General features: G+C 38.0%; 1 protein-coding gene across 1 annotated transcript; it reads left to right on the top strand.

Moving 5' to 3' along the window:
- The first annotated feature begins 1,594 nt into the window (after positions 1-1,594).
- Positions 1,595-6,100, top strand: LOC107807992 (monocopper oxidase-like protein SKU5). The gene is made up of 9 exons (XM_016632471.2): positions 1,595-2,154; positions 2,348-2,457; positions 2,540-2,810; positions 2,921-3,059; positions 3,666-4,032; positions 4,114-4,479; positions 4,578-4,656; positions 5,432-5,631; positions 5,714-6,100. The coding sequence occupies exons 1-9, from the start codon at positions 2,011-2,013 to the stop codon at positions 5,814-5,816; spliced, it is 1,779 nt and encodes a 592-aa protein (XP_016487957.1). The 5' UTR covers positions 1,595-2,010; the 3' UTR covers positions 5,817-6,100.
- The last annotated feature ends 12,643 nt before the right edge of the window (positions 6,101-18,743 follow it).

Below are 18,743 nucleotides of genomic sequence, written 5' to 3' on the forward strand. Positions count from 1 at the left end.
GTATGCTAACAAAGTAGTAACATATTTGGTCAAACTTCTAAAATCAACTTATTTTGAAAAGTATTTCCTTTCATATGTACTTTTGGTGAGAAGGTATTTGGCTAATTAAAATAAAAAATACTTTTTTGAGCAGCCATTAATGTTTGATTAAACTTTTAAAAAGTACTTTTAAGTGTAATTTTGTCAAAAATACTTTTCAAATACTCTCGATGAGAAACTACTTTTTCTATTTCTCCAAAACTACTTATGCTTCTGCTCAAAAAAATATTATTTTTAAAATTTTGGCCAAACATTTCAACTTAAAAAAATAATAATAACTTTTGGCGTTAAAGAAGCTTTGGCAAACAAGCTAAAGCTATAGATCTAGCTGAAACAATTCATAATGGTGCATTCCAGTTATGAATCAAACAAGGTACATAAAATCTTTTTCACTTCCTCAAATCTAACTTATGACTTATATAATCTAGGCCAAATACCTATACGGCACTTAAACTTAGCTTCAGTTTTCATTTTAACACTTTAACTAAGCCTATCACCTATTGAACACTTTAACCCAAATCAAAGTATGCCTATTGAACACAAAAAACTTAGTCCCAAAAAATAAAACAAATGTGTGAAGCTCAAACGCGCTTATGTGGAAATATAATCAATGAAAAGATGCCAGATCATTAAAACAAGCCACATCAGGGAAAAAAAAAAAAAAGAAGCCATGATGTTATTTTTTTGGTTGTAAAAAAGCCGTTGGATCTTACTCGTGGTTGTTCATCTTCTCCACTTCCATCGTTGGTCATCCTCTTTCTCCCTCCTCCCTTCTTCTTTTCCTTTCGTTCATCGGCCCTTCGCTCATCGGGATCAAATTTAAAACTGATAGTCGGGCAAATCATTTTTATTTTTGAATTTCTTTGCTGTAACAATAAAAATTTTCAGATCTGGGTTGAAAGAAGATGGCAAAGCTGAAGAAGATGGTGAGCGAAATCTGGAAAAGTTGAAAAATAATGAATAGAATTTGGAGAAAATCAGTCATTGACGTATTTATTTTGCCCAAATTTATTGTTGGAGAAAAAAATATTCTTCTGTCCTTCTTTTGTCACAGTTCAGAAGCAAAAATAGAGCAATAATGGAGATGCATACTTACAGAGGTGACAATGGTGGAGATAAGGTAATTATGGGTGGCCTTTACAAAAAAAGTCAATTTTAATTTAAACAAAAAAGAAAAGAAAAACATGATTTCAAAACCATCAAAATTCACGGGCCTAAGAGGGGTCGAAATACAACTCTTTTACCATGTCAACTTTTGTGTTCAATAAGCATACTTTGATTTGGGTTAAAGTGTTCAATAAGTAATACGTTTAGTTAAAGTATCAAAATGAAAACTGAAACCAAGTTTAAGTGGTCGTAAAGATATTTGGTCAATAATCTAATTATTTATAAAATATTTATGCCCATATTTTCATTTTAGTAATTTCATTCCCTTGTGAAAGATTTTATTTTATTTTTATTTTTCTTATATAGTATATCTTATTATCTGTCATTGGCTCATTTCCATATCTCACACACACATTACACGCAAAGACACGCATTCCTTTTCTTAATTACACTATTTCCCTCAATCCATGCATTTGGTCATGTGCACCCTAATAATTATAACAATTTAGTAGTATTAGCATTTTGGACCGACATAAAACTTTCAGCTCACCCTCTCTAAAATCCAAGCTAGCACCACCATTCCTTTTCTTTTCTCTCTCACCTATGACCAAGAAAACTGTACCCCATAAAAAGTAAATTGAACCGTTGCCACCCTCCTTTTACTACTATTATAAAAAAACCACTAGTACTACTACTACTACACTTTCTCTTTCTTGTCTTTCTCTCTTAGCTGCTTTCTTGCTCTCTTTCTGCTCATTTTTTCTTTGCTCTCTATCTTATAATGTAACTGCACAAAAAAAAGGGAGCATTTTTTTTCTTCATAAAACACTTTGAAAGTATTGATTTTTACTTACTTTGAAACCAATGGCTTCTTGTACTCAGTCTTTCCAAATCACCCTTGTGTGCATTTTCTTGTTTATGGGGTTATGTTTTGCTGGAGATCCATTTAAGTTTTTTAACTTTGAAGTCTCCTACATTGAAGCTTCTCCACTTGGTGTGCCCCAACAGGTTTGTTTTTTCAGATCTCTTATTTTTTCCGTACATATGTTAATATTTTTCGTAGTGTTTCTTCAAAATTGGTTTCAGATCTATGGTATATGTGATGTCAAAGTTTCCAACTTTGTGCTTAGAGTTAATGTATTTTGAAGCTTAATGCCTAGATTTTAAGTTTCTTGAGCTATATTTACCCAATCTTTTTCAGGTTATTGCTATAAATGGAAAATTTCCTGGACCAACAATGAATGTGACCACTAATGACAATGTTGTTGTTAATGTAAAGAACAAATTAGATGAAGAACTTCTCCTGCATTGGTAAGTTTAATTTTTCCCGCTGAGTACACTCTTTTGAATGTTAGTGGTTTTTTTATGTTAAAATTTTGTTGTAATTATACAGGTCTGGTGTTCAACAGAAGAAGACAACTTGGCAAGATGGGTTACCAGGAACAAACTGTCCTATCCCTTCAAGATGGAATTGGACTTACCAATTTCAGGTCAAGGACCAAATTGGAAGTTTCTTTTACTTCCCTTCACTCCATTTTCAGAGAGCATCAGGTGGTTTTGGTGGAATTACTATTAACAACAGGGGTGAAATTCCAATCCCTTTTGATTTTCCATATGATGATATCACTATTATGATTGGTGATTGGTACACCAGAAATCACACGGTTAGTGTTTACGCGATGAGTTTATCGTGTAAAGCTTTTGTTGAAGTTAAATTTTTTGTATAGTTTTAGTGTATAATGTGTACCTTTTGCTTCTTGTTGGATCGATGTAGGCTTTGAGGAACACTCTTCTTGCCGGGAAAGATTTGGGGAAGCCAGATGGTGTTTTAATTAATGGAAAAGGTCCTTATAGATACAATGATACTATTGTGCCTGATGGCATTGACTATGAAACTATCACCGTCCACCCGGGTAAGCTACATTGTGCTAGAATGTGACTACTACTTGTTAAAGAGGAGTAAGATTTATGTTGTCCTCGGCGTAATTCATGTTATTTGTTACATGGATTTTATCTGCTCTGACAAAAACTTCCCTCTTTAACATTTCCGCGGTAAAACTTCCTCTAGACACTTTAGAGTTTCATTTCACCTTCTTGCAAAGGCTTATGCTTTTGTGGTTCAATAGTGTAGAGAAGGAAAATGAATTAACTGATTCTGCGAAATAATGCATCCATATGTAGAAATTAATTGATTATCTGGGACAAGTGGTGGAGCTAAAGGTAAGAAAGGAGGTTCAATTGAATCCTCTTCGTCCAAAAACTATACCGAGCAAGTAGGGTGAAAACAAACTTATACATGCATATATGTGTGTGTATATATATATTTATTCCTTGTAATAAGAGAAGTTTCTAGGTATACCATTTTGCATTTTTCTATCCCATTATTAGAATTCCTGACTTCGCCTCTGTCTAGAAATGTAAGTCCTCATTTGTGCTGCTAAATTGTCTTGTTAATTATCTATAGTGCCATACACTTCTCTTCTCTGTTGTTTTGTAATACTAATATTATGATTCTGCAGGCAAAACCTACCGGATTCGTGTAAGCAATGTAGGGATATCAACCAGCTTGAACTTCAGAATTCAGAATCATAACTTACTTTTGGCAGAAGCAGAGGGATCATATACTGTGCAGCAAAACTATACTAGCTTAGACATACATGTTGGACAATCATACTCCTTTTTGATAACCATGGATCAGAACGCAAGTTCTGATTACTATATTGTTGCAAGCGCCAGATTTGTCAACCAATCACAATGGCAAAGAGTCACTGGTGTTGGCATTTTAAAATACACAAACTCAAAAGGAAAGGCACATGGTCCTCTTCCCGAACCACCTCAAGATGAATTCGACAAAACTTACTCCATGAACCAGGCTAGATCTATTAGGTTTGTTTCTCTCCCCAGATGCACTTATCAACTTGTATCAGAAAGTTGTAAGTAATAGGTGTTATGGTGTATGCTATGCAGGTGGAATGTAACGGCAAGCGGAGCTCGCCCAAATCCCCAAGGCTCTTTCAGATATGGCTCAATTAATGTGACAGAGATATACGTGATCCAAAATAAGCCGCCAACGATGGTAGATGGAAAAAGAAGAACAACACTTAATGGGATTTCGTTTGTTAATCCTAAAACACCAATCAGACTTGCTGACAAGTACAAATTAAAGGGTGTATATAAGCTAGACTTCCCTATGGCACCACTAACAGGACCTCCTAAGATGGAAACCTCTGTTATAAATGGTACCTACAGGGGATTTATGGAAGTAATATTACAGAACAACGATACCAAGGTGCATACATACCACATGAGTGGATACGCCTTTTTTGTGGTCGGGTATGATCTGGCCTCCTCTCAGTGTTCATTGTATTTCAAACCTGAAACTGGAAAACTCTTTTCTCTAAACTTGATTTTTCATTAATACCAACTTGCAGGATGGATTATGGTGTATGGTCAAATAGTAGTAGGGGCACTTACAACAAATGGGATGGAATAGCTCGAACCACAACACAGGTAATCGTTGTTATATCTTGCGAATTTCTCTGAATTCTTGATAAGTTAGTACAGGCTTACACTTCATTTTGGTGCCAAGAAAATTATGAGTAGTCTATTAGACAGGTGAAATAAGGTTTATACTAAGCGTATGAAGTATGTTATCAAAAAGAAAAGGTATAGCATGTTGTTAAGACTAATATTTGCTGTAGCATGTTGAATTATGGATGCATGCCTTGGACAAACTCACTATATTTTGGTTGCCATCTCAATGAACACTGCTTACAATCTGATCTGATAAGTTCAATTCTTTTCTTACTTGTATGTGCCAGTGATAAGATGACCACTTTGTAATTTGTTTGCATTGCAACATGGCTGCTGAGCCGAGGGTCTATAGGGGTAAGGTCTGCGTATACACTACCCTCCCCATACCCCATTTATGGGATTACGCTGGGTTTGTTGTTGTTGTTATTGTTGCAACATGGCTGCTGATTTTAAACGAGAAATCAGAACTCAGTTTGCTTCTGGTTGTCACTGTAATTGTGCTGTAAAGTACAAGCATGCTAAGCTTCTGCGACATGTTTTGTGCCAGTCAAAGAGTTCCCTTTACCAGCTTAATAAACTTCTAGTGTCAACTGGCACATCTAGTATTGCTCCACCTTAGGGACATGAATATACTATTATCGCTGCCTGTTATTTCAGAAATTTTGTGCTTGGCTGTAGTTCCTAATTTTCATTTCATGTCTTCAAAGACTCCATATCATGACAATTCTCTTATCTTTCGTATGCTTCTCAGGTTTTCCCTGGAGCATGGACAGCAATCTTGGTCTCCCTTGACAATGTTGGAATTTGGAACCTGAGAACAGAAAACCTCGACTCATGGTTTCTAGGCCAAGAAACATACATCAGGGTTGTTAATTCAGAGCCCTCTAACAAGACTGAGATGCCAATGCCAGACAATGCACTCTTCTGTGGTCAACTTAGCAAACTGCAAAAGTAAGTAATCAACTATCTTCACCTAAATGTTTAAGCACAATACCTCAGAATACCTGTCTAATGTTGTTCATTTAATCCTCAGGCCTCAAGATATATCATCTGCAACATCCATTAGAGGCAACGGGTCGAAATTCATTTTCACGATGCTGCTGCTGGTATCTGCAATCTTTTCTGTGTTCCATTAGGGAACTTTTCCACTGATGCTTGATGTTGTGTTAAAATTCGGGAGCCCGGCTTTTCCCTGTGAAGGGTATTGTGATTGTGTTTGTAGGAGTCTAGTTGTAGTTATGTTGATAAAGGCCATTATTAATTGTTTTAACTTGTAATTTTCATTTATTTTCCGGTTGCGTCAATTGCTGCTCCCCCGGATGGTTGTTTAGTTTATTGAAATTTCATACATTCTTTTAAATTGCCTATAATATATGTAATGGCTACTATTCATTAATTTTAGTACATTTCACTTTGTTTCTTTGAGTCTTCCCACTTTTTTCATTTTACTGCATAAAAATTATATCCACTTAATCTTTGATCATCTTAGTCCCTCCTCATAACAGAAAATCTTTGTGCTATACTAAAAAACTTTTAACAAGCACTTGGGTAGTTCATGTCCTTTTTCATACAGTAATGACATTTTTTTTGCCCTTAAAGTATAAAACAGTTATATTGATTCTAAACTGGGTACAAACTGAAAGGCTGCATTTTGAGTAATTTCAAACTCAAATTCTGGATTGATTCAAAATGTTGATGTTTACCATTTACTAACTCAAATTGAAGATGAAACATTAGCTAAATTACTTTAGAAAAAGCAAGAAACAGGAAAAAAAGTACCAGCCAAATAATTCACAAATTTTGAGAATAGTTAGAATATTTTATAGGCTAGCATATGCTTCTTGGGAGAAAAGAACACTGTACTCTCTAAAAAAGTGGAAATTCTGGAAAGGGATATAAAGGGCCTGATATTCAGAATATTCGATTGCAAAGTACCAGCCTGGACTTATATGCAAAATTCAATTATCCTCATTTTGAAAAGTGTTTTTCACAAGATTATTTTTAGTAAGAAACATTTTGTATTTGGCTTACCAATTTAAAAAATACTTTTGAGTAATAATTAGTGTTTGACCAAATTTTTAAAAAGTACTTTAAATGTATTTTTCTCAAAAGTATTTTAGGGAGAATCTATTTTTTTCTCTTCTCAAAACTGCTTCTGCCTCTATTCAAAAACAACTTTCTTTTCCTTCTAAAATCTTGGCCAAACACCTAACTTTGCTAAAATAATGCTTTTACCCGAATAGAAGCACAGACTATGAATCTCCTTTCCTGTTATTTTTATCCCTATCCCTGCTGGTGACTTTGGGGGTGAGGTGTAATATTTACTTACGACTACTCTTTTTTTTTTTTTTTTTTTTAAAAAGCATATTTACTTACGACTAAGGTTTGAAAAAAAAGAAAAAGTTAGCCTATGCAGTTTAAAGAATACTTAAGAAATCCTAATCTAAGGTTCGTATAAAATGGGGAGAGCATAAACTGACAAACATAAGAGCTACTCCATTAATGTTCATAATTAGTCATTAATTAGACTCATTACTAAAAGAGGTAACGGCATAAAATTGAATTTGATGTCTTTCCTAAATGCAATATAGCCTTAAATTTTTAAAGAAAATTGTTCTTCGTCTCATCGAAGTCAAACTTCGGGCCAAAACCATCACATGAATTCACGTGAAGTGTCTAGATTGTCATAACTCATAAATGAAACACCACAAAAAAGGACTTTGTCCATAAATAAAACAACAGTGTCCTTATGAACCTTAATAGAATTTGGTAACTAATGTACATATTAAAATGAACAGACTCGACACAACTTTACTACTGACTTAATCTAAATAACCTAAACCTAAGAACTACAAAGTAGGCCAACACTAACTTAGTTATAGATTAGGCTAAACATGTAAACAACCTAAAAAAATGAAAACTATCTGGTAAGACCACTGCAAATAAAATCATGTGCAGCATGTATGACTAGTCATTTCAATGGGAATAAATCAACTGTAAACAAAATAATTTGAAGAATATCAAATCATGACTTTTGAAAATTATTTTAGTTGTTGAAATGTAGCATAATCATATAAATGTCCCATTTGCTTAAGTCAAACTTAGTACAACAATCTCAAGGAGAAGCCAAGAGTTCACTGAATTTCCCCTTTTCTTCATTTCTTCCGAGAAGTTAACTACGAAAAGGAAGATGTAAAACGAGAATTAAGCATACCTAACATGACTTTATTTATATATGGGCAGTTAACTAATTCTAATTTGATTTTTGTCTACCCCAAAATTAGGTAACAATTAAATTTATATGCGGTTTTAAGGATGCGTGGCTTAATTCAACACGAATAATTAAGAATAGCAGATGAATTTAATTAAAGGAAAAATAAACGATCAAACCAATCGCAATGTTATAATTAAGCTTGATTTTAGATTGAACAGCGACTTCTTCCTCGATTGGACCCTCGGTTCGAGCCTAGTCGTGAATGAAGAATAGTATAAGAGAGCAAAGTTCTTAACAGTTGCTAGAAGATAAAAATAAACTTTTATTGTCTTGAATTGCATGTTACAATATGTCAGACTAAAGAAATTTTTTTCCTTTATATAGTAGGAGAGTTTCAGTCATAGTACAAGTCTAAAAAAGGTAAAAATCTTCTTCTTAATCGACATCAAGCGAGATTCGCGCTGTGATATCTGTTTGTGGGCGATTATTGCGGCCCCCTATCTGACCTGCATAACCGTCCACCGCATCTCCCGAGGTCTAGAAGTCATATTCGGTCCAGGGTTCGTCACTTTACCGTGTCCGATGTCGGACATATCGTTCATCCTTCCCGGATCTCGACGGGTCTCTAGCCCCGATTATAATCACCCGGGTCCGTGTTCCCCTCTTCGTTCTTTCATTGGGGAATTGGGGTGGACATTGCCCTCGATTTTACCCGTACATAGATAGTCCCCTCATTTTTCGGACGGTATATTTATCAAATCGACGGGAAATGAAAAGTGAACCCCGGTTCCTTCCTTCGTACATTACGACCGAGTTGTTGGGTCAACGGAACGTCCCATAAGTCGGTGTTACCTTCAATGGGATCCTTGTCATGTCAAGATGGGACCAAGCAAAAAAATCGGCGTTAGCTTTAAGAAAATTAATAAGTTTTTCCATGAGCCCGGGGGTTAATCCTGTGCCCAGGTATACCTTTCGATCCGATAGATGCTCGATTAATATGACTTGTTCCAACTCTTCAACCGTTAATTTGGTGGCATCAGTGTCATTAGGAGCTATGAATAATCTCGGGACGCCATAATCGTCCTCCTCGTCTTCTCCTCGATCTTTCCGTTTTTCCGGTTCGATCGAGGCTGTATCAGTGATTGCTATTTAATCTCTTTCTTTTTGGTCGATCCCGTGTTCCTTGACGTCAAAACCGCGGGCACCGGGATTACCTCGTCGACGGCAAACATCTCCCTTGCGGATGGCTGTACTCCGTAGACCGTTTTGACTCACCATTGTGTGGGAAATTTCAACGCCTGATGCAAGGTCGAGGGTATCGCCCTCATGTTGTGAACCCACGACCTTTCGAATAGATCATTGTACCTCATGTCCCCTTCGATCATGTAGAACTTTATTTCTTGGATTGTCCCGGCGGTGTTTACTGGTAAGGTTATCTCTCATTTCGTGGTTTCACATTCCATGTTAAATCCGTTCAATACCTAGACTGCCGATACGATTTGGTTCAGTAACCCAAACTACTCTATGACCCTTGATATGATTATGTTGGCCGAGCTACCTTAATCAATCAACATACGTTTAACTCAAGATTTATTGATAAGTACGGATATTACCAGTGCATCGCTGTGAGACTGTACGATGCCCTCGACATTTTTGTCGCTGAACAAAATGGCTCCGTCCGGAATATAATCTCGAGTGCATTTTTCCCTTATGATAGATACTTTAGTGCGTTTCATCATTGGTCCTGGGGAACATCGACCCCTCCGATTATTATGGTGATCACGTGCTGAGGTTCCTCTAGTTCGACCTGTTTGTTGGGGTCCCTATTCCTGAAGTGATTTTTAGCTCGCTCGCTTAGGAATTCTCGGAGGTACCCGTTGTTGGATAATCGGGTAGCTTCTTCTCTAAACTGTCGGCAATATTCGGTCCTGTGACCATGAGTGCTGTGATACTTACACATCAAATTAGGATCTCTCTCAGTAGGGTTGGACTAAAATAGTCAGGGCCACTTAGTCTCTTTGATGCGCCCTATGGCTGACACGATGCTGGTAGCGTCCACGTTGAAGTTGTACTCCGATAATCTTGGTGCTTCCCTACTCGCGAGCGGTCTGTCGAACCCATTTTTGGTCATCAGACCTCGGCCACTGGGCCCTCGATCGCTTCTCTTCTTGTTCTTTGTGGGGTGACGCCAATATTCATTTCCCATTCGGTATGCGCTGTATGATTGATACCGATCTCGAACCGATCTTGGCTCATGATCAATGGCTCTCTTGGATCTATCATAGGCCCTGATGGGGTAAACAAATCCAAAAGGTGCCCCTAGTTGGTCGTCCTCGACCCTGATCTTCGACTGGTACCTATTGTGGACATCGGCCCAGGTTACCACCGAGTACTCCACAAATTGTGTTTTAGCTGTTGAGAGGCCAAAGAACTTTGGGGGTTGAGTCCCTAAGTGAATGCCTGATCTGCCCAATCATCTGCAACTGGTGGTAGGTCCATCAGTTCCATCTGGAATCTTGACACGAACTCCCTAAGCATCTCGTTATCCCTTTGTGTGACCTTGAAGAGATCTATCTGACTTTCTGGTCTCGATCTTGATGGCCCCGGCATGGGCCTTTACGAAAGCATCTGCAAGCATAGAAAACGAATAAATAGAATTTATGGGCAATTTGTGATACCATATCATTCCTTCCTTGGACAAAGTCAACCCAAACTTCTTCAATAACACTGACTCGATCTCATTGTCTTCCAAGCTGTTCCCCTTGATCGTGCATGTATAGAAGGTCGCATATTTATTTGGATCCGTGGTCCCATTGTATTTGGGGATATCGGGCTTGCGAAACCTCTTTTGGATTGGCTTTGGTGCCGCGTTCGGAGGAAAAAGGCTTCTGGATAAATTTCTTGGATTCCGGCCCCTTCAATATCGGGGGTGCTCCCTGGATCTGATCGACCCTAGAATTGTATGTTTTCACCTTTTTGTCATTAGCCTCAATCCTTTTCTCACCTAATTCCACCCGTTTCGGCAACGCTTCGAGCATTTTCATTACCTCAGGACTCACCCCGGGCTCGACTTCACCCGGTCTTTCGGTAATTTATTCATTTCTTCGGGTGCTTTCCTGGGATTGTTCTGGTTTGACCCTGTTGAGGGCGTGGTTTTGACTCTGTAGCTATGCTATTGCCGCTTGTTGAGCCTGTAATATCTCGAAAATCAGTCGTACGCTCACCCTATCACCTTCGCCTTTGGGCGCTTCTCGAGCTGTTGGTCGTGGTCCCCCGCGAACACTGTTTTCGGGATCAGTTGGTAAATTGATGTTTATGGCCACCTGCGAGTTGGCATTGACCGGGTCGGCAGCTGGGACACTGTTGGGATCGGTAAGAAGCACATCATTCCTGGGCAACAAATTATTATTTTCGTCGTGATTACCAGATTTAGTGTCAACGTTCAAGTGAGCAGACTGAGAGTTAGACATTTTTGGACTGACCTGAAATTAAGATTTCAAAGATCAAGCGTAAAATAGGGTGTGTTATGGGGATTCGTATAATATCACCACTATTATCCTTAGCCCATGGTGGGCGCCAAACCATTTACCCCAAAATTTGGTGAAAATTAAATTTATATGCGATTTTAAGGATGTGTGGCTTAATTCAATATGAATAATTAAGAATAGCAGATGAATTTAATTAAAGGCAAAATAAATGATCAAACCAGTCGCAATGTTATAATTAAGCTTGATCTTAGATTGAATAGTGACTTCATCCTCGATTGGACCTTCGGTTCGAGCTTACCCGATAGGCCATCTTATGATTTAGAACCTAATTTTGCGCTTTGAAGCCTTAAATACCTTATTTTAGCCTTTCTTGATTTGCATGCACAGTCCGGGTGTTTTCCGGAAAGCTTTTATGTTAAAAACTGAGAAAATATGAAAATTTTGCCTTAAAATCCATTTGAGTTGACTTTGGTCAACGTTTTGAACAAACGGATCCGGATTCATATTTTGACGGTCCCGGTGGGTCCGCATCGTGATTTGGGACTTGAGCGTATGCCCGAAATTGAATTCGAAAGTCCCTAGCTTGAGTTATCGCACTTTGTTGAAATTTGAAAGTTAAAAGCTTAATGACTTTGAAATGTTTGACCAATGTTTGACTTTTTGGATATAGGTTCCGTATTTTGGTTCAGGAACCCGGTATAAGTCAAATACTATATTTATGACTTGTTTGTCAAATTTGGTGAGAAATAGAGTTGGTTTGACGTGATTCGGACGTCCGGTTGTGAAATTAGAAGTTCATGAGTTTTCTTGAAAATTTCCTTTGATTTGATGCTAAATTCGTAGTTCTAGGTGTTATTTTGGCGATTTGATCACGCGACAAGTTCGAATGATATTTTTAGACTTGTGTGCATATTTGGTTTAGAGTCCCGAGGGTTCGGGTGAGTTTCAGTTAGGCTACAGAGTGGTTTAGACTTAGAACTCAGCTGGTGTTCTGCAATTTCTGGTACTGGTCTCTGATCTCGCAATTGCGAGATCAGTGTTTGCAATTGCGAACATCCCAAATCCTACCAGGCTCGCATTTGCGAGCAAATTCTTCGCATTTGCGAATAGTACCTGGGTCAGCAAGAGTTCGCATTTGCGATCAGGAGGTCGCAATTGCGAGGAGGCTAGAGTTCGCATTTGCGAACATTTCATCGCAAATGTGATGAAAGCAGAGGTGTGCAGACTTCGCATTTGTGAGGTGTTCTTCGCATTTGCGGGGATTCGTAATTGCGAACCCCTGGTCGGAAATGCGACATCTACAACTGAACAAATGGGAGTTAGATAGGATTTTTGTTCATTCTTCAAATTTTCAAAACTAGAAAAACCTAGAGGCGATTTTTCAAAGAACTCCTCTTCCCCAATCCATTGGTAAGTGATTCTAACCTATTTTCCTTCAATCTTTCATTACATTTCATAATGAAAGATTTGGGTAGAATCTAGTATTTTCATTACATTTAACCTAAAATCTAGTATTTTCATGGTGGAAATTGAGGGTTTGGGTAGAATTAAGGATTTTTATAAAATGGGGATTTAGACCTCAAATTGAGGCCGGATTCCAAAATAAATTACATAACCGGTCTCGGGGGTGAATGGGTAAACGAGGTTTTTGCCCGAATTTCAGGTTTGGACCAAGCGGCCTGAAAGTTGGCTTTTGGTGACTTTTTCAATAATGACCTAAATTGAATTCTTTGTAATCGTGGGTAGTTCCTAAGGCTTAATTTGAATCGTTTGGTTGGTAATTTGCTAGATTCTATTGATTCGGAGGCTTGTTTGAAAGACAAAGCTGTGATTGAGCTTTGAGTGGACCTTTGGAGCGAGGTAAGTCTCGTAGTTAACCTTGACTTGAGGGATTAAGACTTAATTATCTATTTGCGACATGTTTAGATGTTGGGTACAATGTATATGTGAGGTGACGAGTACTTATGCGTTGTTATCGGGTTAAAGCATGCGGGTGGAACTTGTTCTTTGTAGTTTATTGCTTACTTTGATCTTGTTATCCATGCTTAGACTAGTTACTTACTAAATTGATCGTTCTTATCGTGTTTACGGGATTTTGTGATAATTGAGTATTGATTCCAAAGTTGAGATTGGTATTGTGGAACCATTGTTGAAATAAGGCTTGTTCTTGTTGATTCTATCTCCCTGCTATTACCTGTTCATCGTTATGTGGTAAGGGAGAGTGTTAATGCACGAAGGGTGATGCCGTGCCATATTGTGAATGTTAATGCATGAAGGGTGATGTCGTACCATATTGTGAGTGTTAATGCATGAAGGGTGATGCCGTGCCATATTGTGAGTGTTAATGCACGAAGGGTGATGTCGTGCCATGTTATGAGAGTTAATGCACGAAGGGTGATGCCGTGCCGTATCCATTGATTTACATTGTGAGGTTGAGAGTAAAAGCACGAAGGGTGATGCCGTGCAATTTTCTTCATTATGCTTAATTATTTTTACTAGTTAAAGGCATATTGACTGTTCTGGTTATCATTTCCGCTCTATTTCTCGTATCTTGTATCCCCTTTAGCATGCCCCCTCCCAATTTTACATGTTTAGTTGTTATTGTTGTTTTCTTGTACATATACTGTTATCTAAATAGGTTTATTATGTGGGTGTCTTGTCATAGCCTCGTCACTACTTCGTCGAGGTTAGGCTCGACACTTACGAGTACATGGGGTCGGTTGTACTCATACTATATTCTACCCTTCTTGTGCAGATTTTGGTACCGGCCCTAGCTGATCGCGAGACTCGACAGTCCGGACTTGCTTATCGGAGACTCAAGGTAGAGGTGCTGGCATTCGTAGACCTTGGAGTCCCTTTCTAGTTTCCTTATTTTACTGTTTCTTTTCATTTAGAACAATTGTATTTCGTTTAGACTCTGTTTGTAGAAAATCTTAGAAGCTCGTGAGTTGTGACTCCAGATCCGAATTGTATCAGATATTATGAGCTTTATGTTATTCCGCACTCGATTTTATTTTATTTTTGTTTAATTGACTTGATCTATTGAATTGAATAATAATTGACTTAACTGTTCTCTAACGTTGGCTTGCCTAGCAAGTGAAATGTTAGGCGCCATCACGGTTCTGAAGATGGGAATTCCGGGTCGTGACATGAATAAAGAACAGTATAAGAGAGCAAAGTTCTTAACAGTAGCCGAAGATAAAAATAAGCTTTTATTGCCTTGAATTACGTGTTACAATGTATCACACTAAAGAAAAATTTCCCCTTTATAGAGTAGGAGAGTTTGATTTCTAGTACAAGTCTAAAAAAGGTAAAAATATTTGTCTCCTCGTAATTGTTGATCGATAATCAACATCGAGCGAGATTCGCGTCGTGATATCCGGTTGAGGACGAATATTGCGGCCCCTATCACTCGTTCATAATCGTCCACCGCGTCTTCCGAGGTCCAGAAGTCGTACTCGGTCCAGGGTGCGTCGCTTTACCGCGTCCAATTATCCCCTTCGTTCTTTCATCGGAGAATCGGGGTGGACATTGCCCTTGATTTTACCCGTACATAATTTTCTTTCTTCTTTTGAGAGATGGGAGATGTTATCACAGATATATATTTTGACATTTTATGATAAGGGATTTGTCCACCAAATGCAAAAACCACAAGGGTTTTAAGTGCCATGTATATTGAAGTCCCCAATAAATAATTTATCTGTTTACTCTCTAGCTATAGTCATAGAGATGGACACTTTTTAGTCCGAATTCTTGTTGAGAAATGTATATTTTTAGTCGCTTCCAAAAATAATAGCCTATATATATATATATATATATATATATATATATATATATATATATATATATATATATATATATATATATATATATATATATATATATATATATATATATATATATATATATATATATATATTAGTAGCGAATGTAATTATTTTCACCGATTAACCGATCAATATTGTATTTTGCCCATTTCTGTTTGTAGGAGTGCAATAGACATTGGGCCGAGAGAGTAACTAGTTGGTTATTCAAAAGGGAAACTTATAGAAATGTCCCAAATAAGTCTCAACTTACCAACCTCTAGTCATTAGTCATAGACTTATCAAAACTAGTCAAACACATATAAAATTTAAAAAACCAAATAAATAAGGTTCTTTCTCTCAAAAAATCACACGCAAAAATCTCCTTCCATATTTTAAAGCGTGATTAGCAATATTAGATGCAAGACGGAAAGAAAATTTCATGGATGAGGTAGCAAATAAGGTGATGAAATACAAAAAAATATATATATACTATATTCCAAAAATCTAAGCAAAAAGGAACCTTTTCAATGGGTATAGTTGAAATTCATTGAAAATATATAGATAAGTCAATATACAAAATTTGAGGAAGATTGGAGGTGATTTTGAGTGGTTTGGTATCAAAATTCGCAATTAAAATCATTCTGCGACACATATATCAAATATGTATCACGAATGTATCGCACACACAGGTATACATAGATATACATGTGATACACAATTGATACAAATATAATACATATGTGATACACAAATAATACACAGTGTGATACACATATTATTTTTTTTCATGTTCATTTTTTACTTCGAATTTTCAATTCAAACCAGCTCAAAACTCGACCAAATCATCCCAAAACTGATATTCAATCTCCTTAAGATGTACCCAATCTATTCTAATAATACCCACTCAAAAGAAAGTAAATATTTGACCGTTTTAGCTACAAATAGCTAATTGGCTAATATTAGTAATATTTTATAAATTGGCCAATTTTTATAATGAGCTACTTATAATTGGACATAACTAGTAGTTTCCCTATTCAAAAAATGTGGATAACTAGGCCACGAAGTCTGTTCCAGCATGATAGTCAAAAGCCAGGTCCACTAAAGCAACAATCCAAGCAACAACTGCATGGGAATAAAACTGAGTTCGTTTGCTTTCGGGAAAATGATATTGTATAGTCGCTCTCAATATATATATATATATATATATATATATATATATATATATATATATATATATACACACACATTCTATATGTTATATACAAAAATTATACAAATTTTATACACTTTTTCGGCTATCAAATGTAAGTAATTTTTGGTGCGGGCTAAAAGTGATAATACCCATTCGTTTTCTAACACTAAGTATTGTATAGTATATTTTAATATTTTTATAAACCTCTTTTGTATGTACTTACATATTTATATCCGAGACATTATATATTTTTTGAATCACCCAGCAACCTTAACTGAACTTTAGGATTTAGATGCAGACTGAACTTCCCTTTTCCCAGTTCCAGGGTCAGTAGTCACAACACCCGAGGTCCTGTTATACTTGTGGTGATCCGAGGCACATTGCTAGATTTTGCCCTCGTGCATCGAGAAGCTCACAGCATCAGGGTTCTCATGCCATGGTCCCGACACTAGGTGCTTCACCGCCCGCTCAGCCAGCTAGAGGTAGGGGTCAGGCAACTAGAGAAGGAGGTCAGGCCATTAGAGGTGGAGGTCAGGCCGCTAGAGGTGGAGGCCATCCAGATAGCGCCCGTCCTAGAGATGTAGTCCAGAGTTGTGGTGCCCAGCCCCGATGCTATGCTTTTCCAGCCAGGCTCGGGGCTGAGTCATCTGACGCTATTATCACATGTGCTGTTTTGGTTTGCAGTAGAGATGCTTCAGTTCTATTTGATCCGGGTTCTACTTACTCCTATGTGTCATCCTTTTTTGCTTCATATTTGGTTGTGCCTCGTGATTCTTTGAGTGTTCCTGTGTATATGTCCACACCTGTGGGAGATGATATTGTTATAGACTGCGTTTATCGTTCGTGTGTGGTTACCATTAGGAGTCTTGAGACTAGCGTAGATTTTCTACTTCTCGATATGGTGGATTTCGATGTTATCTTGGGTATGGATTGGCTGTCACCTTATCATGCTATATTGGATTGTCACGCCAAGACGGTGACCTTAGTTTTGTCGGGATTTCCTCGATTAGAGTGGAGAGGGACTCCTGGCCATTCTACCAGTAGGGTTATCTCGTACATGAAGGCTCGGCGGTTGGTCGAGAGGGGGTGTCTAACTTATTTAACTTATGTCCGCGATTCTAGTGCAGAGGTTCCTTCCATGGATTCAGTACCAGTTGTCCGTGAGTTTCCAGAGGTGTTTCCTGCAGACTTGCCGGGGATGCCACCCGACAGGGATATTAAATTCTGTATTGATTTGGCTCCGGGCGCTCAGTCTATTTCTATTCTGCCATACCGTATGGCCCCACTAGAGTTGAAAGAGTTGAAGGAGCAGTTGCAAGATTTGCTTGATAAGGGGTTTATTAGACCTAGTGTCTCACCCTGGGGTGCGCCCGTGTTGTTTGTGAAGAAGAAAGATGGATCGATGAGGATGTGCATAGATTACCGGCAATTGAACAGAGTCACTATCAAGAACAAGTATCCGTTGCCGAGAATTGATGACTTATTTGACCAGCTTCAGGGTGCCAAGGTGTTTTCAAAGATCGATTTGAGGTCTGGCTACCATCAGTTGAGGATTAGGGCATCTGACGTCCCTAAGACAGCATTTTGAACTCGGTATGGGCATTATGAGTTTCTAGTGATGTCATTTGGGTTGACAAATGCCCCGGCAACATTTATGGATTTGATGAACCGAGTGTTTAAGCCCTATCTGGATTCCTTTGTGATTGTGTTTACTGATGATATCTTGATCTACTCGCGCAGTCGAGAGGAGCATGAACAACATCTTCGGATTGTACTTCAAACTCTGAGAGACAACCAGTTATATGCTAAGTTTTCAAAATGCGAGTTTTGGTTGGACTCAGTCGCCTTCTTGGGGCATGTTGTATCAGCAGAGGGCATTTAGGTGGATCCTAAGAAGATTGAGGTAGTTCAAAACTGGCCTAGGCCCACTTCATCCCCGGAGATCCGGAGTTTCTTGGGATTGGCGGGTTATTACCGTCGGTTTGTGGAAGGGTTTTCATCTATAGCAACCATATTGACCAGGTTGACCCAGAAGGGTACCCGGTTCAGATGTTCAGACGAGTGTGAGGCGAGCTTTCAGAAGCTCAAGACTGCTTTGACTATGATGCCAGTGTTGGTGTTGCCCATAGGTTCAGAATCTTATACAGTATATTGTGATGCATCTCGTATTGGACTTGGTGCGGTATTGATGCAGGATGGCAGGGTAATTGTATATGCATCACGGCAGTTGAAGGTTCACGAGAAGAATTACCTTGTTCATTACTTAGAGCTGGTAGCCATTGTTCATGCGCTGAAGATTTGGAGGCACTATCTTTACGGCGTGTCGTAGTAGGTATTCACGGATCATCGGAACTTGCAGTATT

The sequence above is a fragment of the Nicotiana tabacum genome, chromosome 23 (assembly GCF_000715075.1).
Source record: "Nicotiana tabacum cultivar K326 chromosome 23, ASM71507v2, whole genome shotgun sequence".
Lineage (NCBI taxonomy): Eukaryota > Viridiplantae > Streptophyta > Magnoliopsida > Solanales > Solanaceae > Nicotiana > Nicotiana tabacum.